Raw genomic sequence first — 25700 nt, forward strand, 5'->3', positions numbered from 1 at the left:
TCTTTTGATATTAGGCCATGGCCAGTAAGAAAAGTTACAGATGTTTGTTTGTTTGTTTGTTTGTTTGTTTGTTTGAAGGTATGAGGGGTCAGAGTTGAGGGGATTAAAATATAAGAATGTGTTTCCTCTGGAAAAGGTAAAATTTTAGTCTGAAACTGAGTAGGATAGTCATGAGCTTTGGGGGAGATAGAAGAGAGGAATAAATATAGGATCAGTGGTGTTAGGAATGAGGAAATGAATAGACCATAGACCAAGGTCTCAAATGAGGTGGGCATTACAAAAAAAAATTTTAATAGCCACTATCTAGTTTCCTCTCCAGTAATCTTCAGCAGCTCAGGTATAGAAAGTAGCTGTTTTAATTAATCAGCAGTTGACATTTTGCAGAGAAAAGACAGTGGAAAAATACAGAGTTCTCTAATATATGGAGATGTGCTGAGGCTGGAGATTGGGAGGTTGTTATATGCAGAAATGAGGGAACGTTATGAGTGGAATAGCCAAATGGAATGAGTGCTGAGGAGAAGACTTTTTTTTTTTTTTTAAACTACAGCTGGACAAATAATTGTCTGACAGCAGCAAAAGGCGAGCTGGGAAAATGAGGCCACTGCCAAAAGAACCTAAGGCTTATGAAATAGGAAAGAATTGAACCAACTCTGTTTGCGAATGCTACCAGGAAAGCTGAGGCTTTGGAGAGGGTGAGGGGGGTCCTTATGTCTCAGGAAACGCATAGAAGAAGAGGAAGAGTGTTACGAAAAGGCTGAGGGTATATGAGAGTTAATCAATGATGAAGAACGAGTTTTGGAAGGGACACTAGAAAGAAAAATCCAGAAAGAAAGCACTCAACAGCATGAGAATTTGACAATTGGTGAGTGAGTTTGTGGACTAAATAACTAACTGCACTTTGTTTACAGAGACTGACATGAGAGTCCCAGGTGGTTGACTCTTCTGAAGGTTGTGGACCGGCCTTTCTGAGTGAGATCCTACATAGAATAGGGAGAGCAGTCACTGGTCAGTGTTCAAAGAGATTACTGTGAACAGTGCTCTTCTCTCAGAGATCAAGTAAAACCTTCTGCACTTTGTACCTAAAGCATGGTAAGGTAACCTGGATCATTTTCAACCTAAGAATTATCGAAGGTGCATTAGGGCTCTTAAAATATTGACTAGAGGGGCGCCTGGGTGGCTCAGTCGGTTAAGCATCCGACTTCAGCTCAGGTCACGATCTCGCGGTCCGTGAGTTCGAGCCCCGCGTCGGGCTCTGGGCTGATGGCTCAGAGCCTGGAGCCTGCTTCCGGTTCTGTGTCTCCCTCTCTCTCTGCCCCTCCCCTGTTCATGCTCTGTCTCTCTCTGTCTCAAAAATAAATAAACGTTAAAAAAAATTTTTTTAAAAAAATATTGACTAGAGCTACTACATATTGAATCCTAAATAACATGTTCGCTGTGAAACAGACTGAGTTGGTAAATACTTTTTTTCTTATTTTCTGTGTCAACATGGCATATAGACACTCCATATAAAAGATAATTCGATTCATGCAGGTGCAGAATTAAAAAGAAACAAAAGTATCCAGCCTTGTTTTGTACTTTAAGAATAAGAATAGCCTTTGTCAAAAGAACCATTTCTGACTTCTTTGATTCTGTTACTTTGATAAAAATTATAAAGTTATATTTGAAGTCTTGAATCAGTACTGAGAACGTAGAAGAAATCTAGACTTTAAATGATCACTGTTCATGAAGCCAAGACTAGGGACAGATCAATGCATGCTATGAAAAGTCTTTTTTTTTTAATATATGAAATTTATTGTCAAATTGGTTTCCATACAACACCCAGTGCTCATCCCAAAAGATACCCTCTTCAATACCCATCACCTACCCTACCCTCCCTCCCACCCCCCATCAACCCTCAGTTTGTTCTCAGTTTTTAAGAGTCTCTTATGCTTTGGCTCTCTCCCACTCTAACCTCTTTTTTTTCCTTCCCCTCCCCCATGGGATTCTGTTAAGTTTCTCAGGATCCACATAAGAGTGATACCATATGGTATCTGTCTTTCTCTGTATGGCTTATTTCACTTAGCATAACACTCTCCAGTTCCATCCACGTCACTACAAAGGGCCATATTTCATTCTTTCTCATTGCCACGTAGTACTCCATTGTGTATATAAACCACAATTTCTTTATCCATTCATCAGTTGATGGACATTTAGGCTCTTTCTACAATTTGGCTATTGTTAAGAGTGCTGCTATAAACATTAGGGTACAAGTGCCCCTGTGCATCAGCACTCCTGTATCCCTTGGGTAAATTCCTAGCAGTGCTACTGCTGGGTCATAGGGTAGGTCTATTTTTAATTTTTTGAGGAACCTCCACACTGTTTTCCAGAGTGGCTGCACCAGTTTGCATTCCCACCAACAGTGCAAGAGGGTTCCCGTTTCTCCACATCCTCTCCAGCATCTGTAGTCTCCTGATTTGTTCATTTTGGCCACTCTGACTGGCCTGAGGTGATATCTGAGGGTGGTTTTGATTTGTATTTCCCTGATGAGGAGTGATGTTGAGCATCTTTTCATGTGCCTGTTGGCTGTCCGGATGTCTTCTTTAGAGAAGTGTCTATTCATGTTTTCTGCCCATTTCTTCACTGGATTATTTGTTTTTATGAAAAGTCTTAAATCACTTTTGATAATTTGTGTGGTTAGGTAAAACATAATACATCAAGTGCTTAAAGATAGTTAAGGCCCACTGATCATTATCTGGCTGTTAGACTGAAAAACCCCTGAATCCAGTATATCAAGAAAGTTGTGGACAGGGGCGTCTTGGGTGGCTTAGCTAGTTAAGCATCAGACTTCAGCCCAGGTCATGTCCTCACGGTTCATGAGCTCCAGCCCCGAGTTGGGCTCTGTGCTGACACCTCAGAGCCTGGAGCCTGCTTTGGATTCTGTGTCTCCCTCTCTTTCTGCCCCTCCCCTGCTGGTGCTCTGTCTGTCTCTCTGTCAAAAATAAACAAACATTAAGAAAGTATGTGGACATGTTTTGAAAGAACTCAGCTAATTTATGGATATCTGCCATATAGCGCAGTTTGGGATTTAACCTTTCAAAAACAAGATGGAATATACAAAAATCATGGTAAACACTTTTGCAAATATTAGGGCACAATTGGGGATTCTGAGTCAAATTATCTAACTCAGAGCATTCTTCAGTTTTGGAGAGTTAATTACCTATCCTGTCTGGAGTCATTAAACTCCAACTGGGCAGAATTCTAGAACTACAATATTATAAAAAGAATCCAGTGAGAATTTGTTACCAGATCTTTCCTTTCATTGAAGTCATATGAACAACACGATGTTCTGAGCTGGACAAATGCAAAGCACAGAGCCTTCCACTGACGTATTTTGTAGTCTAGGTTTTGTGAAAATAAAAATAAAGAGCTGCTTTAGAAACTTACCTTAATTCTTTTTTGTTGTTGTTGTTGACTCTTATAAGTACCACTTAGCAGCATATTGAGAGTAGGTCAGAGCAACCTGTCTTTCTGCTACGTACATTATGAGTACTCAAATCAGGTTTCAAGTCAAGTTAGATTACTTGGAAGGTAGGAAATAATAGAGTTTTCTTAAATTCCCTGGTTTAAAACACAAAAGCAAAAGCTTTCCACTGTGAAGATCATCTAAAGTTGTTTCTGCTATTATTGTTAAATCCTTGCAGCATTCTCATTCATTCGACAGTTCATTGAGTGTCATATATGGTGCCATTTTTCTGTGAAGTTGGGTTTGCATGCAGTAGCATTAAGACAATTGATTTAGATGGGAATATATCACTTAAGGATGTCTACCTTGTAGATGGAAAAAAACACCCCTGAGAATATTAATTAATCAGTGGTATCAGCTCTTTGATCAGGTATTTGAGTAAAGTCACACTTACATTTATCCTACAAGCTGCCCTTAGACAATAAGACATTGTGGCTATGCATGAATTAGATTAGATTTTTCCTTCTTTGGTTAATGTGTCTATCTGTAGACGTATGTGCTCCCATAAAGGAATAGTTTTCTTATTCCATATCTTCTGTGAACAAGGTTTTAACAGAGCCTTTCATAGTCTCAGCAACCAGTCAATGAGATGATTATGCCTGCCAGAGTGCATTAATTAATAAGAGCTCAAGAGACAATTAGTTTGGACCTAAGCACTCTACACATTCATGTGTACATCAAAAGTAATACTACATACATTATGATGTTCTTTTGTTAGGTAGATAAATCAAGATGGAGATACGTGGATTTGCCTATTTGAACTTAGCCTCTGGGTATCGACCAGTGTCAAAATAGGCAACTTACTTTGCCTCTTCCAAAGTAAGATTTGGGGATAGCTCCAAAAAGTCAAATTGCTTTTGAACACAGAATGTTAAAGACCAAAAAGGAGGAAATTCATTTCAATGCATTGAACATTGTCTATACAGCAGGGTTAGTATATAAATCTAGCATTAGTAGATTTATGTCTACTAATACTATGAGGTTGAAAATAGTAATTCCAGGGCTTATCTTGTTATAATAGGAGTCCAGGAATCACATGGAAGCAAAACAAAACAAAACAAAACAATGTATTTTTAATATGTAATGAAAGACCTTATGTCACCATTAACTTCCTTTATGAAAATGGTAATTCTATTTCTCTGGAAACATTTCAGAAATAATAGCATTTTCTTAAAGGAATTGTTGAATTACAGCATGTGCTATTAATTACAATAAATAATCTCATAAAATCCCACAAAAAAGAATCTAATTCCTCACAAAGAAAGTGGTAAAGCCATAAAAGCCAGATGTATAAAGAATGGGACCTAGTCCTCTATAACATCCCAGACTTCACTCTAAGGTCTCATAATTACATGTTTACCCACATGCTTATAATTTATAGACTTTGGCAGAGAGTTTCAGATATTCTTTACTTCAGGCAATTAGGTTGAAAGGTGATGAGTTCCTTGTTTGATCCAGAAGCTTATATTCTGCAACTTAACCCTATTTCACAGCAATGCAACACTTACCCAAAACCCATATTGAACCATTTTGTCAGGAAATACTTAGATAAATATTTATAGGGTTCTAGTACTAAATAGAAAATGTTTAAAGCCATGTTGGGTTTAATTTACTACTTTAATAACAAAAAGCTTTTTTATTATGCTTTATTGTATTACTTCAAATGAGAAATTATTGATGAAATTTTTGGTAAGTTTTTTGTTTTTAAATTTAGTGACCAAGGAAGATCAGAGGGAATAACATTGAAAGGACTTTTTTATGGGTTTGCCAAATACAAAACCAAATTAAAAAGTAACTTAGAGGAAAATAAAATTCTTAATTCTTTAAAATTCATTGTTCTGTGGATAGCTGTCTGAATATAAAAATATGTGATCTGTTGCCTTTAAAATCTAGGACCCCTATCTTACTTTTAAAAGGAATTCAGAACTGTGTATATTCCCACAAAGAAAGTGAGAATTCTCACTATAATTACTATGTCAAAAAGGAAGATTGTTTAAAGAACGAATTAATGGCCAATAGAAAATGTATCAAAGTGAAAAACATTTAATTAAAGACTGATTTGGTGATTTTATAAAAGCAAAATCCCAGCTGTCCTGTCATGTTACCTCTACATATATCAGTATGTATCTCTTAAGAATTATAGACATTAGGGGCATAGACATAGCCTGGCTCAGTCGGTTGAGTGTCTGACTTCGGCTCACTTCATGATCTCTCGGTTAGTGAGTTCAAGTCCCGCCTCGGTCTCTGTGCTGACAGCTCAGAGCCCGGAGCCTGCTTCAGATTCTGTGTCTCCCTCTCTCTGCCCCTCCCCTGCTCATGCTCTGTCTCTCTCTCTCTCAAAAATGAATAAACTTAAAAATTTTTTTTAAAGAATTATAGGCATTAACTTACAAAGATATAGTTTCTAAATCAAAACAGAAAATTTGTGGGGTTATTTTTTCTGTTTCAGATAATTTTTCAATCCATGGTGTCCTCATTACTTCAAAAATAGGTGATTCTTTTGTTGAATTATAACAATGTGAATCTGAATACCTCAAGGTGTTGTTTCTTTGTGTATTTATGCATATTTATTAATTTTATTGACTCAGTAGCTTTTTAACAATTAGGAAAAAAAAAGTTTATTCTAGAATGTAGGTCTGCTCCCAAGTGGGTTTTGTTATTCTAGAGTAAGTAAAATATAAGCAGAAATATTAGCAGTAGAGAGTGATATAATATATGAGCTGCTAAAGGAAGGATTAAGGTTCTAGTTTTATTTCTTGTAATAACTGGATGGATGAAAAGTTATAGATATCGAGCTATATGTAAGTTCACAATTCTAAAATTATGATAGAGATCATTGATTTGTCATAATTTTTGTACTTTCTGAAATCATCTTACCTGTCATATTGGATTTCATGAAAATATAAATAAGAAAGATTCACAGGAAAGGGAAGTAACAATTTTAATTTTTTAAAAGTGAGACCCAATTGTATTTTATCCAAATTCAGACAAGCTTTTATCTCAGAGGCCACTACTCATGTTCAATAAAAGAAGTACCTACATTCATATAGCTATAAAGTTAACTGCAGTTAAATCTCAATATTATTTTATATTTTGAAATTAATCTATTTTTGCTACTGATTTTCAGTCATTGTGGTTTTGTTTGGTATTATTTTTTTGGCCCGTTAACAAATCCTTTAATTTAATAGGGATGAGATTCAGAGAAGAGGGTCAAATTTGTTAACTTCTTTAAAACAGTATTGCCAAAATGTGCAGAAGGACAGTAAATGAAAATCAGCCCAACAAATGCTTTATAAAACATGATCCATGCGTTTAATGTGTTTATGTTATCCCTGTACTTTGTGGAGAACCCACATCTGGTTGCAGTTCTCAGAAAGCAGAGTGCTAGGCCTCAAGGTAAAGGTAAAGAAATGTAACCTCTGTTTCTCTTTGTTAAAGTTCTTTACATATTTTTATTGAATCAATACTTACACTACATAATGTCAGTGTCTACCAACATTGATGGTATTCTTCACTTTAAAGAAAATTGATGATAAGAATTATAAGGATTGATTTTATATTTTGGTCAACAGATTTTCCACATGACGTATGACCTTGCCAGCGCGGTGGTGAGAATTTTTAACCTCATCGGCATGATGTTGCTCCTGTGCCACTGGGATGGCTGTCTTCAGTTCTTAGTCCCACTACTGCAGGACTTCCCACCGGACTGCTGGGTGTCTCTGAATGAAATGGTTGTAAGTAATTCGTATTATTTTATACTCTGCGTATTCAGTGTTTTGCCAAAAAGTTCTAAGTATTTATGTCAGAATGGTCTAATTTCTTCTCTGTAAATGTTTGGAGAAAACTTAATTTGGCTTTCATGGATGTAAAATAAAATGTTCTATTGCTTTTTCTACAACTAAATGTCACACGAAATGGTTCTGGGGATGTATATGTTACAGGATCTATTTTTAGGTATCTTAGTCTGTGAATACGGAAGACATTTTATTTCAAAGGTACATGTACACTCTCACATACATATAATCGTGGTGCAATGTTCTTCTAAAACTATCTACTGCTTGGAATAACTCCTTTCTTTCAACTTGATTTTGGCATTTACTGTGCTTGAGACATGCAATTCTAGGTGTTGTTAAAACATATAGAGATGTGTTCATCAGTACAGGCGCAGTGAGATCTGTGTGATGTGCATGATATCTCAGATAGTACTTTTTGCTAGGGAAGACAGGGAAAGCTTCATGTTGAAAGTAAAGCCTTTATTTATTTTTAATTTTTAATTTTTTATTTGAGTATAGACATGTTACATTAGTTTCAGGTGTACACTTTACCCTGAAAGATATTTAAATATTTAAAAATCTGGTAAATAAAAATTTGATTTACACAGGTATATTCACAGTCACATTTAAGGCTAAGGACATGTGTTCTTGTAAAAAAACATGCATTTTGATCTACATTATACAGTACTTACAGAGGAATTGAAACAGTAGTGAATATTTTTAATTTATATATTCACAAAGATTTGTTCTCCTTTGATGTAAGTTCTCATATTTTCTTCATATATAGCATTTTAATTACATTAATTTAATAAAATATTGTTTAAGTTACCTATACTTTGGACTAGACTTCTCTTATATGTGACATTTTATGGAAGATAAATTTTATGAGACTTTCACAAAACTTTAACTTTGGCATAAATCAAATACCCCCTTTTTTTCTTGAAGTGTTCCATATTAATTTCTGGGCTTATTATTATAGAAATGACATAGACATCTTAAGAACATACATTTTTGTTTCTTCTAACAACAATAGCTCAGGGTTCATATTTGAAGAAAAGAGTGGTTTACATCACATGTTAAGAAGTCTGGTCTTCTTTTCTTTCTCTCTTCGTGACTACCTGTTTTCTTCCCTCCTTCCTACCCTCCCTCTCCCTGCCTTCTGTATTCTTTTATCTCCATTGTTTGAGACTTGATAATCACCTGGATCTCTCCTTCATTTCGTTTGTACCTACTTAAATGTCACTGCCTCACAGAAGCCACTGTGTGACCACTCTGTCTACTATATAGATAATATTATATATATATATATATATATATATATATATATATATATATATATAATATAAACCAACTGGTTTATATTTTATCTTAAAAATATTTAGTAACACTCTCTCTCTCACACACACACACACACACACACACAGTCTGTGATTTATATTTGTCTGTGTCTCTACACAGAATGTCAATTCCATTAGGTCAAAGAATTTGTCTGTTTTGTTCTGTACTTAGTGCCTAGAACAGTGCCTGATAGAGTAGTTTATTGTAATCTAGCCTCATTATTGAAAGTTCATTGGAGAAATACTTGTTCTATTTTTGTTTTTGCACCTAAACATTAAAGCAGGCATTTGATCCAGTCACTTTTCAAAACTATGAAACCTTCTTGGTTATAGGTCTGTCTGATTGTTACTTATCACTGAAGGAAAAATTATGAAGACATTATTAAGATATTGGGGGATGGGGAGAAAAAAAGCAACAGCTCTTATATTCTAGCTACTAACAGAGTGTATAGTATAAAAACACTACTGCTACTACCAAAGGATGATTCTTCACCGGCACCAACTAATATTTAAGTTAGCAAGTAATTATTGTTTAAATTTCTCTTAGGTATCTTTCAGGAAAAATAGCAATGGTCTTCATTAAAATAGTAAAAGGTTTATTTGGGGGTGTCCATAAAAGGCATATACTTGTGTAATTGTAATATAGAGCAATATGCTACTTAATATATCCAGTGCTAAGCAAATTTAATGAAGAAAAGTTTTAGTATCTTGATCATTTTTAAATGTGTCTGCATGTGCTCTTTGTGAGTTTGTGTGTTTGTATTTAACATAGTCAAACTTTTATTATTATATCTTAATGTCATACAAAATACCTTTCCAGAGTTTACGGGTTTTTTTCTTGCGTCTTTTTTGAGGGGCAAATTTACTTATGAAATCAGCTCTTTCTTTCACATTTATTTGACAATATTTTCATGTTTAATTTTAATGTCAAGAGTAGGAAACAGTTAAGTCTATGTTCAACCCTAGAGACCGGATATATTTTGTGACTATTAGTGATATGAAGGTGATGACCATTAAAAAGACAATTTTCGTATCTATGGGGAATCCCCATGGTGTCACTTGACCTTGAAGATATCATTTTTTCTATCCTAAAACTATCAAATTCTGGAAAGTCTTCCATCACAACAAAACAAAGTGTATTTATACAATAAGGGAGTCATAAAGAAGTAAAAATCCAATATAAGATAAAAGCACCTGACATGTATATATCTTGCTTACTGTATACAAGCCCCTGTGCTTTGAAATACACTTGTAATGGGGCGCCTGGGTGGCTCAGTCAGTTAAGTGTCTGACTTCGGCTCAGGTCATGACCTCGCAGTCCATGGGTTCGAGTTCCATGTCGGTCTCTGTGGTGACAGCTCAGTGCCTAGAGCCTGCTTCTGATTCTGTGTCTCCCTCTCTCTCTGGCCCTCACCACTCACACTCTATCTGTCTGTTTCTCTCTCAAAAATAAATAAACATTAAAAAAATTTAAGAAAATAAATACACTCGTATTTCATCCTCATAGCAACAGAATGAGTTGAGCACTGTTATCTCCCATTTGACAGTCCAGAAACCTGACATTTTTAGAGGTTAGTAGCTAAAGTTTAGCTAAACTTTAGCTAAAGCTAAAGGTTAGTAGATCAATGGAACCAAGATTAGAATGCCTGTCTATCAGACTCTGTAATTTCTGTTCTAAAACACATTAGAGTATCTTGTCGCATAGATTGTAAAAAGATAGTTAAGGAAAGTAATAGCAAGAAATGAAACCTGTAGTCACCCCAGTTGCAGTAGAAAGTCACTCGAAAGTCAGCATTTGAGCTCTGACACTAAATAAGACGGATATGAGATGTAGATGTAAGACAAGCAAAATCAGATTGGGAAGGCAAAAAGTGAGAAGCCAGGATAGATGCAGACATGATTATTAGTCATTCTTGGCAATTATACTATGACAATTATACTATGACAGTTGACATTGATACTAAATAATTTATGGTAAAGATTAGAGTGTTAGACAGATTCTTTACACCCTCCTTCTTTTTCATATATTGCATTCCTAAATGATTTATATTCTTAAATATTATTTTAAATCCTCCTTAACCATATTTTCATGTATATGTATATACTTGTCTCTTTATATGTATTTTCAATTTTTCTTAAACACATTTGTATTTATATCTTTATCTGTATATCACCAGCTAGTTACCCACATATGTCCTATAATGAGAAATTCAGAATAATGCAATAACTATACTGTATCGATAACTGGTAATTTGTTCTTTATATTTATATTCTTATGTTAACTGTTTCTAATCTGCAGTTAAGTCTGTAGATGTAGTTCCAGTTCCTGTCAGCTAACTCCTTTGCGGTCTTTAAAAATTCCTCACTGAAAGAATTCTTTAAAAGCTATTTTTTAAAAGCTCAAACACCAACCACAGAGGGCTACTTGAATTCATGAGGTGGGAGATATTGACTTGCAAAATCCAACTTAACCAGGGATTTATCTTGCTCTGCATTTATTTTTAATATATCCTTTCATATAGAATATTTCATTCAAGAAATATTTGAGTTATAGAATTCTGCCTAAATGAATATCTTGGATTGGTCAGATAATTAATATCTAATAAAATTAATTTTGAAAATCTTGTCATTCTCATATTTTGTGATTATGTTTTTAGGTATATCACACTAAAATTATAATAGCTCATTATTAAACTGATTAGAGATAATAGTTTTTGGTTTATATTATAAAATCATGAAATATTCATTTTAAAAACCTAAAAAAGTAAAAACTATGATGCATTTTGAATTTACATATTAATTTTGACATAATTTAGGGAGTGACTTCACAGAATAAAGAAGGATTTGCAGCTAAATAATATGTTCCTGTAGCTGTGTTTCTCTAACTAAAGTCTGCAGGCTTATTCTCAGGGAGTCCATGGGTTTTCTCCCAGTGATTTGTGAATGCATGCATATATATTGGTGGTAGTGTGAAAGGTTACAAGGTAAACCTTTTATGAATCTACAATCATCTGAATGCCCTAAATATGGAATCTGGTTTTGCTTTTTTTTTTAACCTTATTTTTTATTTTTTTAAATATACATCCAAATTAGTTAGCATATAGTGCAACAATGATTTCAGGAGTAGATTCCTTAATGCCCCTTACCCTTTTAGCCCATCCCCCCTCCCACGACCCTTCCAGCAGCCCTCAGTTTGTTCTCCATATTTATGAGTCTCTTCTATTTTGTCCCTCTCCCTGTTTTTATATTCTTTTTTTTTCCCTTCCCTTATGTTCATCTGTTTTGTCCCTTAAAGTCCTCATATGAGTGAAGTCATATGATTTTTGTCTTTCTCTGACTGACTAATTTCACAGCATAATACCCTCCAGTTCCATCCACGTAGTTGCAAATGGCAAGATTTCATTCTTTTTGATTGCCGAGTAATACTCCATTGTATATATATATATATATACCACATCTTCTTTATCCATTCATCCGTCGATGGTCATTTGTGCTCTTTCCAAACTTTGGCTATTGTTGATAGTGCTGCTATAAACATGGGAGTGCATGTGTCCCTTCGAAACAGCACACCTGTATCCCGTGGATAAATGCCTAGTAGTGCAATTGCTGGGTCGTAGGGTAGTTCTATTTTTAGTTTTTTGAGGAACCTCCATACTGTTTTCCAGAGTGGCAGCACCAGCTTGCATTGCCACCAACAATGCAAAAGAGATCCTCTTTCTCCACATCCTCGCCAACATCTGTTGTTGCCTGAGTTGTTAATGTTAGCCATTCTGACAGATGTAAGGTGGTATCTCATTGTAGTTTTGATCTGTATTTCCCTGATGATGAGTGATGTTGAGCATTTTTTCATGTGTTGGTTGGCCATCTGGATGTCTTCCTTGGAGAAATGTCTGTTCATGTCTTTTACCCATTTCTTCACTGGATTATTTGTTTTTTGGGTGTTGAGTTTGATAAGTTCTTTGTAGATTTTGGATACTAACCTTTTATCTGATATGTCATTTACAAATATCTTCTCCCATTCTGTCAGGTGCCTTTTAGTTTTGCAAAACTAAACTAAAAGGCAATGGACAGAATGGTTTTGCTTTTCTAGTTGAAGTACGTTGAGCCATATAAAATAATTCTGGCTTATGGGCTTAATGATTAATGATCCATTTCTATCAAATGAAGGGTAAATGACATCATATTAAATGTTGTACCGAATTTTCACCATAGTCAAAATGGAGAGATGGACTTGAAAACTAAGTCACTCCTTACATAGCACACAATTGTATTGTAGTGTGTGAAACTAATCTGCAAAACTAGTGCCATAATAACACTAAATTTACATTGTATGCAACTGTTGGGTTTCAGCAAAACATTATCCATCACAGTGAATTTATTTTAGATATGCTTATTGATTTATTATTTTGTTAGTATTTGATTTGTAAATTTATGTTTTTTAACCTTACAAGAATTATAAGGATAAGAAACATATCTAGTTTTCTTGTTATATTTGTTTGAGTAATACCATAATCAAAATAATTTAAGCCAACTCATTTATTATATTGTTTATTATATTTTTCATTTATTTATTCTATGTTTTATTATGTATATATTATATGATGGTTTATTATGATGTTTCATTTTGTTGTGATTTGAAGGAACATGTGCATTCCTCATCTTGAGGGATGCTATTCTAGAGGGCAGACAGTATGTCTTAATCAGTGTCTGCATGCCCCACAAATCCTATGCCAACCTTGCATATGTTGCTAAGTAAATATTAGTGGTATATACTAAAAAGGTAATTATCTAGTGTATGTGAAAATTATATGTAAAGAAGTTATTATGTTATGCATTTATTTGTTCTTCCTTGGATAGTTTTTGCTTTAGTAATTTGTACATCAAATTATTTCTTCAAAGATAAGTAATCACTTGGCAGCTCACGGACAATATAAAAATACCCAAAATTTGTGAAGCTTATATAACTTATATAACCATACTAACTAAGAATATCAGAAAATAAGATATATAAAATGTCTCAAAGTGTCTATTTAATAATATCTGTTTGGAGAAAATAAGAGATTTGATTGGAAAATCTAGATTACTACAGAATTTCATTTTTATTTGAGACAATGGATCTCAGATTATTAGTGTATTACTAATAACCAAATGGTCACACACTCCACATTCTCTAACTCTCTTCCTCTGATGGGGTCCTCTGCTGGTTATGGTCAGTAGGCTCTGAGTGCTAGTATCATATTTCACTCATAGGTCTAAGCATTGAAAAGCTGGTTTGCAACCCTCCAGTTCTTTTTTTTTTCTCCCCTCTCTCTCCAGAGGCATCCTTTTAGTTTGCAGTCCACAACATAACACAGCTTATCCTGATTCATTTAGACAACAGAATAGGAAGGGAAAAATCTAGCGGAATTGAATTTAGAGACACACATTCCGGAATCTCCTCTAACATTAAAACTTCTAAGATTTTAGGCAAATCACACAACGTTCCTGTAGTTCAACTATGAAATGAGTGTGTATTATTTATTCTTTCATTTAGGTAATTTACGGAGTACTTGCTTTGGGCCAGGCATTCTCTTTGGCACTGAACATACATACACTAGAGAATGAGGATGTTTCTGCCCTCGTAGGGCTTACACTCAAACAAGCTTTCATTCACTCCAGGTCATTCTAGGTGCAGAAAACTATAGAGTAGAGATTTAAATTTTTGATTTTCTAATCTAAGGGAATAGAAAATTATGTGCAAAAGCCCTTAATATGCATTTGAATTGAGGCCTCTGAAATGTACGCACTGCCCAAACACTCCTAAACAAGGAGAAAGTGCTAGCTAAATGCTGCCCTCTTCCTTGCCAAGCTACATACACCTGAAAGTGTAGCCATTCTTACAAACCACTTTTTTTGTTTTCCTAATGTAGCAGCCCAGAAAGCACTACTTTTTTCTAATTCACACAAGGGTGTGGTAGTGGCAGCTTTGTGTGAATTTAGATAAAGTCTATGAGGAGCATAAAAAAAAGACGGGGAGAGACAAAATAGAGACGCATTTATTTCAACTACAAATCAGCTGGATTTGTATCCGGAATCTTCAACAGACTGGGGACTGAGACAGGTCAGTCACTTCTAGCTCACAGACTGTAATGACCAAAATGAATGTGTTTTGGGGGTGCTTGGGTACAAAGAATTGTTTATTGGTATTCCCTGTTTCAAGCAAATGATTTGGGGGAAAAAACGGGATTTACATTGCTTATATGCAAATCCCCATATACAAGTAGAACATTGGAACATTGAAATGTGAGATATTATCCATTGATAGTCTAAAAAATATATAAAGACAAAATTAAAATAGGTTCACTTTTTGTTTTACAAAGCCCAATTAACTAGTTAAGTAATGATTCAAACAATATAACCAAGATAATATAACTAAGAATGAAAGATAGATCTCTCCTCTCTTGAAGTCTAGCAAAGTGTTTTTGATTTGAAATTCTATAAATTGGAAATTGTATTATTATATTGTTGACTTTTTAAAAATAGAATGTATTGCCTTAACAGAATTTTTTAAAAGTCCTAACAAAGGTAACTAATTTGCTGACAAATCACTATGTAGCTTTACTGGGAAAAAATGCATTCATAGCTCCTATGAGTTAAAATAATAAAGTAGGTCAGCAGCCTGCTGAGTGTTGTGATTCTACTTTGCCATCCTGGTTTCTGCCTATTAGGAAAGCCAGCCTGGTGACTGTTCTCTATTGGATAGAAACACGACCTCATCGCAAAAGTGAAACAGTTCACATACTGCGTTCTTCCTTCTCAGACATGTATATTTTTATGGGAATGAACATATGGAAATGAATTCTGATCTGGTATTTTGTTTTCAAATGACATGTGCATTTCAGAAAAACTTTAAAATGAATTGTAGTTCCTTAAGAGAGAAAGATAAAGGATATTACTTAAACTATATATTTTCTCAGACTATGTTAAATTTCTCTAGCAATAATAAGACCAATCCATAAATTCGAAACGTTTTTTTCCCCCCTTATTTGGACTGCCTCTTAAGTTTTAAGCAATGAATAGTTAGAAGAAGCACCATACATTAAATTACGTTATCTAACAAGAGACACCTATTAACATTGGGAAAAGAAACCAAATATCTTGCAGTCCAATATTTTCTCTAAATACACATGTTAGGAAAACTTACATGAAGGTAGTACAAAGTACATGTATCATATTATCTATTCTGAATGACATGAAAACATATTCATTCCCATTTTACAGATGAAAAATCTAACTCAGCGAATGGTTACCTGGTTTAAATAAAGTCAGAGGCAGGCAATATGAAATCTGTATTTCCCTTTGAATTAATGCCAACCCTACCATAGCATTCTACTTCACGGACAAAGAGTTTCAGTCATAATCAACTTTCAATTCATGTTGACAGAGAGCAACTATACATTAGTGGTACCACTAAGAGAACTTGCAATATATAAGAAAATATTTGAAAAACTCATTGTGTTTTTTATGTGTATGTTGGTTAAGGTTTCTCCTTTTGCTGCTGCCATAAATCCAAAAGAACCTGGGACGCCTGGGTGGCTTGGTCGGTTAACCGTCCGACTTCGGCTCAGGTCATGATCTCACAGTCTGTGAGTTCGAGCCCCGCGTCGGGCTCTGTGCTGACGGCTCAGAGCCTAGAGCCCGTTTCAGATTCTGTGTCTCCCTCTCTCTCTGCCCCTCCCCTGTTCATGCTCTCTCTCTGTATCAAAAATAAATAAACGTTTAAATTTTTTTTTTTAAATCCAAAAGAACCTGGTAAAGAAATTGTATCTTCCCACTTATTCTGAATTTCTCACTTAGATTTCACATGAGAAATATTGTTTTAAATTGATGGAGTCTGGAATAAAATAGTAACATTGTTTTCAACCTGGGAATCAAGAGAATAGCAGATGAATTATTTCTGTCGTATTAGTTCATGTACAGATATATGGATATCAGGTAATTCATATGAATGCCCCCTCTTTCTAAAAAGACCGATGTTATATCTCTCTCTTTTAAAGAAAAGAGAGACTTGCAGAGACCTGAATTATATAGATTAATTCACCTATATTCATATAATTTTTAGGACAAGATATATAGTTACTTCCCAGAGTGGAGGGCTCTCTACAATTTTCTTCCTTTCTTTCTTTCTTTTTTTCCATCCTATTTCATCTTTTCTTTTCTCCGCCCACTACCACTGACCTAAATATGCTATCCCAGAATGTGATGCAGAATCAGAGGTGACATGAAGAAAGCCATGTGATAAGTGAGGGATGTAAGAAAAGAATAGCAAGAACATTTTCTAAATCTTAGCATGAACATTTTCACAGTCCCATTATATACCCCATCATTTTCGAGAAGTATTTGGTTGTTTTTAAAGATGTAATATATTCTGGGAATGAGTAATTCTATGAAAAAAAATTGAATTTGGCTCATGAATCTTTAGTTTATTTCAGTTATTTTACATATATCCTTACAACATTCCAACGAGCGTAGGCAATTTGTCAGATAAAATCTTAAAAATATGTGCTAGAATCATTGGCTGGACTTCTCTATGCTTTGAGGATATAGCAGTGGGTCCAATGTGATCAACATTTAAATACTCTTCTGGTATTACCAGCCAGGTGCCTCAGAAACAGGGCTCCATGTAAGCAAGGGTTAATTAACACCTGGCTCTGTTGTGCAATATGCTCTCTCATGCTCCATGCATAGAGTTATGAGTGAGTCCATCTATGGACCGTAAACATTTCTTCTAATTGTATAAATATTTCTTCTAAGCTTGATAATGTATAAGCTTGATAATGATGAAAAATTAGGAAACTGTGTAACTTGACATCATATTTTTGTAATTCATAAAAAGATATATAACAATGAGCCATAATATATTTTCTATATTCCATTAGCATTTTCTAGAGCATATTAAATTCAACAAAATTTTTCTCTAAATATATTCTAAAGATAGAAATAAATATTAATTAAAATGTCTACTTATAATGTACACCAAAGTATATATATATACATATACACATATATATACATATATACATACATACACACACATATATATATATATATATGTATATATATATATATATATATATACACATACACGCAGAGTATCTGTTAGCCTTTGCTATTGTGATCAATGTAATAATCTAAGATCCTGCAAGTTAGGAAAGGACTTTCAGTAGAAAAATCTTTTATTTCAATTGTATTAGAATGAAAACATAATTCAGTTAGACCATTTCAATTTGCCACCAACTATGTTTTGGTCCTTTAGATAATTCTTTAAAAACTATTGCATTTGTTCTAATGTCAGCTATTGATTGATATTTTTAAAAATTTACTTAGTTAAATAAAATTATAAGATGGTTGGGAAAATACCATTTTAGGTGGTACCCATTACTAGTTCCCCATTGCTCCCAAACTAAAATTAAAGCATTATTGCTCCATTAAATGATGGCTACATTCTTCTTCTTTTTTTAATGTTTATTTATTATTGAGAGAGACAGACAGATAGCTCAAGTGGGGGAGGGGCAGAGAGGGAGACACAGAATCCAAAGCAGGCTCCAAGCTCCAGGCTCCATGTTGTCAGCACAAAGCCCGACATGGGGCTTGAATTCACAAACTGTGAGATCATGACCTAAGCTGATGCTCAACCGACTGAGCCACCAAAGCACCCCTCTTCTTCTTTTTTTTTTTTTTAATTTGAGAGAGAAAGAGTGCACACATGCACATGAGCAATAGATGAGCAGAGGAAGAGGGAGAGAGAGAATCTTAAGCAGGGTCCAAGCTCAGTATGGAGCCCAATGCCTGGCTTGACGCAGGGCTCTATCCCATGGCCCTGAGATCATTACCAGAGTGGAAATCAACAGTTGGACACTTAACCAACTGAGCCACCCAGGCATCCCAGATGATGGCTACATTCCATCTAGCAATTTCATAATTTTGCTCTCAACTCGGTCATCAATTCTTAAGGAAAAATTAAAAAAAAAAAACACAGTAGTTTGACACACTAAATATTAGGCAAATCAGATTAGACTATGTATTAATTGACAACATTTATGGAAACATTCTTCTGAGGGTAACTTTCCATTTCACGCAAGAATGTTTTTATCTATAATTTGTTATTTTATCGGAACATTAGAAAGTTAAAAAAAAAGCTCGTTAGAGAAATATGAAAAAGAGATTCAAACACATATAGGTTTTTATACAAAGAAGCATACAAACATGGAAACCTCATACGGGATAGATCTGAATGCTGTTTACATGTGAAAATTTATGAGAGTAACATGCTCTAAAGTATTCTAATGTATTTCTCTCTCCTTTAGTTTATATCGTACTGCATTGTGTGAAAAGACCAATTGTCATAGTGGCTTAATATTCTGTGGGAATTAAATGACCACAAAAGTTGAGAGAGAAACAAGAAGGAGAGTACACAAATTATTTTACAGAAGAATGAAAAAAAATGGAATTAGGAGATAGGAGTCAAAGAGCTAATGCAATATAGGTAGATTGCCTTTTCTTCTTTCAGCTGTGTTCCAACCATTCAGGCCATTTGGCATTGTCAATAGGTGTCTTTGGATCTGCTCTTTCTTCCAAATGGAAAAAACAAAACAAAACAAACAACCAAAAAAATTATATCCTTTATCATAGCCAACTGTTGTTTAATATCTTAATTCTAGATTTCTTTTTGCTGAGCAATATTCTTTTTTTTTTTTTTTTTTTTTTTTTTTTTAAGAGCATACACAGGAGAGGGAGGGGCAGATATAGAAACAGACAGATTCTTACACAGGCTCCATTCATAGCACTGAGGCCAATGCAGGGCTTGATCTCACAATCCTGGAGTCATGACCTGAGCCAAAATCAAGATTTGGATGCTCAACCAACTGAGGCACTCAGGCACCCCACTAAGCTATATTCTTATTAAGATCTTTTATGTCTCATCTAGTAAGTAAACAATATGTTTATGGGTATATTTCTGCCAACTTCTTTTCATAATAACCTATTATAATTTCTGTAACAGTTGTAACTTCTACCACATATCCTAATATTTAGTATATGTAATCAGGTATTATTACTAGTTGGTTATTTATGCATCTGGTAGTTTTGTGACATCCATTCACAACCGTGCTCAGCAAATTGTCTTTATTCAGTCGTGAATAAAGAATGGATTATTTACGGTGTCATATTTACAAAGCTTCTTTGTCTTTTAAAGGTACTTTTACATACAACAACCAATGTTATAAATATATTATGCATAGAGAAGGAGACATTAAAAATATCTGCTGAAGGTCAAATAGAATGTTAATGACAGAAGTGGATCTAGGACAGCAGTCTCCTTACTTGTACTGTTCCTTATTTCCCATTAATGCAAGAATGAAGATTTGTTGGGACACCTGGGTGGCTCAGTTGGGTAAGTGTCCACCTTCAGCTTAGGTCATGATCTCATGTTTCATGGGTTCGAGCCCCGTGTCAAGCTCTGTGCTCGACAGCTCAGAGCCTGGAGCCTGATTCAGATTCTGTGTCTCCCTCTCTCTCTGTCCCTTTCTGCTCATGCTCTATCTGTCTCTCTCAGAAATAAATAATAAACATTAAAAAAAAAGAACGAAGACTTGCCGGAAACCTTGAATGAAGAAATCATATGTCCAGGTGATTAGTAAAATAGAAATCCCCTTCTCCTTTATTATTTTCATGATATAGAACTTACCAAAACCTTTCCTGAGGGACTAATTTGAAGGATAACCATAGCAAAGCCTTGGATTTCCAATATTCTAGGCAGAATGCCTTAAATCCTAAAGTAAATTATAAAATTAGGTGGGCGAAAATTTATGGTTGAAATATGACTTTTTGAAAAAAATTGACCTAATTGGAGGAGTACCTATGTCAAATAGGCATACACCTACTAGAAATCTAGCATGCTGGAGAAGACTGAAATAAAGAGTATGAAGAAAACATTAACAGGGGTGCCTGGGTGGCTTAGTCACTTAAGCGTCTGACTCTTGATTTCAGTGCAGGTCATGACTTCACACTTCCTAAGTACAAGTCCCACTGTCAGTGTGGAGCCTGCTTGAGATTCTCTGTCTTTCTGCCCCTCCCCCACCCTCTCTTTCCCTCTGTCTCTCAAAATAAATAAATAAACTTCCAAAAAAATTAATAAAGAAATATTATAAAAGGGCATACTAGAAGGTGCTAAACTAATTAAATATGAGAGGATTAAAAAAATAAAGGGGGGGCGCCTGGGTGGCTCAGTCGCTTAAGCGTCTGACTTCAGCTCAGATCATGATCTCGCAGTCTGTGAGTTCGAGCCCGCGTCGGGCTCTGGGCTGATGGCTCAGAGCCTGGAGCCTGCTTCCAATTCTGTGTCTCCCTCTCTCTCTGCCCCTCCCCCGTTCATGCTCTGTCTGTCTTTGTCTCAAAAATAAATAAACATTAAAAAAAATTTAAAAAAATGTGAGAGGATTCATGGCACACTCTAGCACTGGAAAGCATATCAGCGATGGAGATGAATACTTATTCTCCCTAATGCCCAGTAATGATGAAGTCTTGACTTGCCTAATTCACAAAATTTGATTTCCTAAAGTACAGCAGAAATGACGAGAGTCCACTCCAACCAAAATTGAAGAATTTATTCATTAGGGTTAAGTGTTAAGAACCTGAAAGGAAGAGTGCTCAGTCAGTTAAGCATCTGACTCTTGATTTTGGCTCAGGTCATGATCTCATGGTTCATGGGTTCCAGCCCCATATTGGGCTCTGTGATGAGCCTGCTTGGGATTCCCTCTCTCCCTCTCTTTCCGCCCCTCCCCTGCTCACACTCTCTCTCAGGCTCTCAAAAATAAATAAACTTAAAAAAAATGTTTTAATCAAAGAATCTGAAAGAAAGCATGCAAGTAATCTTAAACTAAACAAGAGAAATGGTATTATAAAGGGTTAAGCATGGTCAAGCTCTGGAACCAGATTGCTTAGATTCATCTGTCTCTACCACACTCACTAGCTATGTAACCTTGAATATGTAACTTAATCTATTTGTGTCCTAGTTTCTTCATGTGTAATGTGGGGATGATAATTATATTTACTTCATAAAGTTTTGAAGTAAATGGAGGAGCTTATGCATGCCAAATATATTGAAGAGTTCTTATTACATTTCTGTGCTCAATACACATAAATTATTATTAATAGTTGTAGTTATGTATAAGCCAAAATTGAGTTTTCTTGTCTATAAATTTGTTCATAATTCTCCCATTTAAAAATGATTTGATGTAGCTTCAAGTAGAAGCAGATATACCATACAGCTAGAAATATTAAAAGGCACAGAAAGAAAAAGTTTATAATGCATAAGCCTTGTTAAAGAAATCAACAGAATTTGAATGTAACTTTGCTTTTCTTTTCCTTCCTCCTACAGAATACTGGAGAAAGTGGTTTGAACCCATTAGAGTAGCTATGTATAACATTTAGAATGAAAGAAACTTTAATGGCATTTAGTAATAGTTGGAACAAAGACAGGAAATGGATAGACCCTTCACTTGGGATCCATGGCATAATAATAAATGACAGAATGTAAGTGGAGTATTTTCAGTCTTGTTTAATAGCATCTACTGTGAAAGCAGAATATTGTAAACTGAATACACTGTAATAAGCTCTAGGCAAATTGAATTCAGAGTCAATACTTTTGTATTTTAAATGAGCTCAATCCCCTGGCCCATGCCAATTGTACCTTAAAATGGTGATATCTTGGAGAAGATATGATGGACTGATTGCATAGGGTCTTTGATAAACCGTGAAAATGGGGAAAAAAACTGGTTGTCCATGCTATATGTAAATAATGTTTGGATTTACGATGAGAAAATGAAGAAAGGTGCTGAAAATTGTAACCTGATATGTTTGATGTTATTTTTCTTTTATTTTTTAGTGTTTATTTACTCTTGAGAGAGAGAAAGAGACAAGAGTGTGAGTGGGGGAGGAACAGAGAGAGAGGGAGACACAGAACCCAAAGCAGGCCCCAGCCTCTGAGTTGTGAACACCATCACAGAGCCCGACACAGGGCTTGAACCCACAAATCATGAGATCATGACCTGAGCCAAAGTTGGACACTTAACCAACTAAGCCACTGAGCTGCCCCTATTTGATGTTAATTCCAAGCAAGACTCTGCACCAAGTTATAAAAGAAATTATTTGTGAGCATCAAGCAAAGACAGTATTTGGTCAGAGCAGGCGCTGGTTTAATGAAAGCAAGTCATACCAGATCAGCCTTCTTATCTTTTTTCTTCTTTCATCTAGAAGATATCATGGGGGAGAGGGGGTGAAAAAAGTCTTGTTGAAAATTTGTTGAAAACCATGCTAAGTACATATACCAATCCACTATGTCCTTTTTGAGATGAATGTTACATTGGCACATGCACTTCATACCAGGCTTTCTGCAGACTTCTTTATAATATTTTATAATTAAATATTTGGACTAACAGAAAATAGAATTGAGTAGGTTAATAACTGATTGTTTTCTGCTCTCACACCCCAAAATGCAGATTGACTGATATCAACATAGAAGATATTCAGTTGATCTCTGTAAGATATGAGTGTTTTCAACATATTAGTATGATCTGAGAACTTTTCAACATACTGATAATAACCTAGTTGAAGCCATCAAAGATGTGGCTAACACAAAGCAAAAACAAAATGGCTAATATACTGAGTTATAGATTCATATACAAGCACATCTTATGTAAGAGGATGAACTGAGTCTAATAGAATGAATTTTTCAAAACATAAGGTCTTATATTAATATGAGAATACAGGTACAAGACTCAAACGTAGCTCAGGTAAACATGTGAAAAAACATAGGGTTTTGATGACTGTAATTTTAATATATGTCAATAATTCTGCCCATGTTAATGAAATAGAAAATTCTAACCAACCATATTTTATGAGAAAAAAAATGTAGTTTAATTGTGGGCATCAGTTTCTAAGATCTTTTAATTCTACGGCCAATTTTCTTTCTGACTAGAAGGTATCTAATTATGTCTTTGAAATGTAAGTGCTCACTGGTTATCTACTTTTATTCCGGAAATGGGGCTTTTAGAACTAATTTAGATCCATTTATGAATTCATTTGTATGTGAGATAAATTAAGGACATTGTGACACATCAATAATTAACTTTGTTTTTCAATAACCACCTTTCTCAAATAACTCACTTGATTATTTAACATAGTATTTAGGTATTAAGAAAGCTTCAAGCACACCTATATATTGTAAAAAACTACAAGAGCGTAACAGAGAGAAAGGAATTATGCCAAACTGCGTAACAGATTTTTATTATTTTTACACTTAATCTTTTCAATTAAGTATTGAAAAGGCTATTGGCTTTTCAAAGTGTTTTTCCTTGTGGTACATCTCTTATTGTGTAGCTGAATTTAGTTCATGAATTTATATCACTCATTATGATAGATCAGTAATGAACACACCTTGATTGATTGAGAATCTTAGAAGCATGTGGCTCTCATTTCGTAGACTATTAACATCTTGTCTTACAAATACGTATTCTATTTTTTGTTATTAGTAGTAATAAGAAAATATTTAAAATTATAACAAAAATATCCTTGTAGATTAGTCATTTGCCAGTTTCCATTTGGAGCACAGAGAAAGAGATTGACTTATTGTTTAACTTGTGGGAAGAAAGCCAGAAGTTGTGTATTTCTCAATTGACTTCAACAAAAATAATGCCATCTCTAGGATACTTGCACTGCATCTGCTTGTTCCATCGCTGATTATTTTCATTGCAGCCAAACTATGGAAACTTGAACTGAAGCTTTCAAAAAAATGTGTATCTTTTTTTTTAAGTAAAAGAGATAACAGGTTATAAATTAACTCATTCTCTCTATGAGTCTTTCATTTGTGAAATTCCATTTCATTAGAGAATCCAGAGCAAACCTTGGAGGAAGGTGTTAAAGCTGTATGAAATAAACAACCAATCAACTAAAACCCTGTAATGCCTCTCATTAATATTAACAAAACATGCTATACAAAGCCTATAAAGGGGGAAAATGTCTGAAATTTATTCTAAAAAATAATTCTTGACGAAGGATTAGTGCTGAGTCAGCCCAATCCAGTGCCCCATTCTGTACCTCTTTGTAGCTTATTATAGTTGAATATACAGTGGTGGTCCCTAAAATCTCAATTACCAAATAGTAATTTAATATAGTTTATAATATTCCATTTAACATGACAGGAAAGAAAAATGTTTCACCGACTTTTGAAACCAGTAATTACCAACTACTATAAGGGTCAAGTAACTCAACAAGAATAATGAGGAAATTTTATTCTCTAAAAATACTATTTAATGTATAAATGTTACTGTACATAAAAAATTCTTTAATCACATGGCAACTTGAGACTATCAAGTTGAATACCTTTTGAAAAATAAATAAATAAGAAAATGCAGTCAATTCCATTAAAGGTCATTACCCAAGCATTGTCTGACCTGACCAAACTGACTTTAAAATGGAAAGAACACTCAAAGGCCTGCAGGAGCTAATCTAGTGATATAGATGTGTGAGTTTGACCATATATAAGACAAAAAACAGCCTGTTGCTTCTAGTGAACTAGATAAGACTTATTCTCTCTAAGGGACACAGCCACTTCTTAATTTCAGCTGGTAATTGCCATGTCGAAATTTATGCCCAGTGATGCCCAGAGTTAGGAAAGCTTGATATTCAGATTTTTATGGGAAATGTCATAGTTTTGTAGACATAAAAACATTATAATATAATATTTAATTGTATATACTTATACATTATTTTACATAATTATTATTATTTTTTTAAATCGTGTATATTCCAAAGAAAAAACACGAGCAAGCCTGATTTCAAGCCAGCAAGCCAGCAGTTTCCAGCTTCTCAAATTAATCAATTAGTAAGTTGACACCCTATTGCTTTGCCACTATATGCATCAATTCTTTCAGACTCAGACCCTAACAGAATTATTCCTTTCTCTTCCATTTACAAGAAGGGAAAAATCAATTGATGTTAAAGGCACATGAGGAAGATGGGAGAGTGGGACTTTGTCCACAGTGGTGGCTC

The 25700-nt window shown here is 34.6% G+C and overlaps 1 protein-coding gene across 1 annotated transcript in view; it reads left to right on the plus strand.

Annotated features, from left to right (window-relative positions):
- HCN1 (hyperpolarization activated cyclic nucleotide gated potassium channel 1) overlaps nucleotides 1-25700 on the plus strand; it is a 390591-nt gene that overhangs the window by 213335 nt on the left and 151556 nt on the right. Inside the window, exon 3 of the mRNA XM_042907831.1 lies at nucleotides 7075-7236. Coding sequence (XP_042763765.1) covers nucleotides 7075-7236 — 162 coding nt within the window. The remainder of the gene's footprint in view (nucleotides 1-7074; nucleotides 7237-25700) is intronic.

This window comes from Panthera leo, chromosome A1 (genome assembly GCF_018350215.1).
Source record: "Panthera leo isolate Ple1 chromosome A1, P.leo_Ple1_pat1.1, whole genome shotgun sequence".
NCBI lineage: Eukaryota > Metazoa > Chordata > Mammalia > Carnivora > Felidae > Panthera > Panthera leo.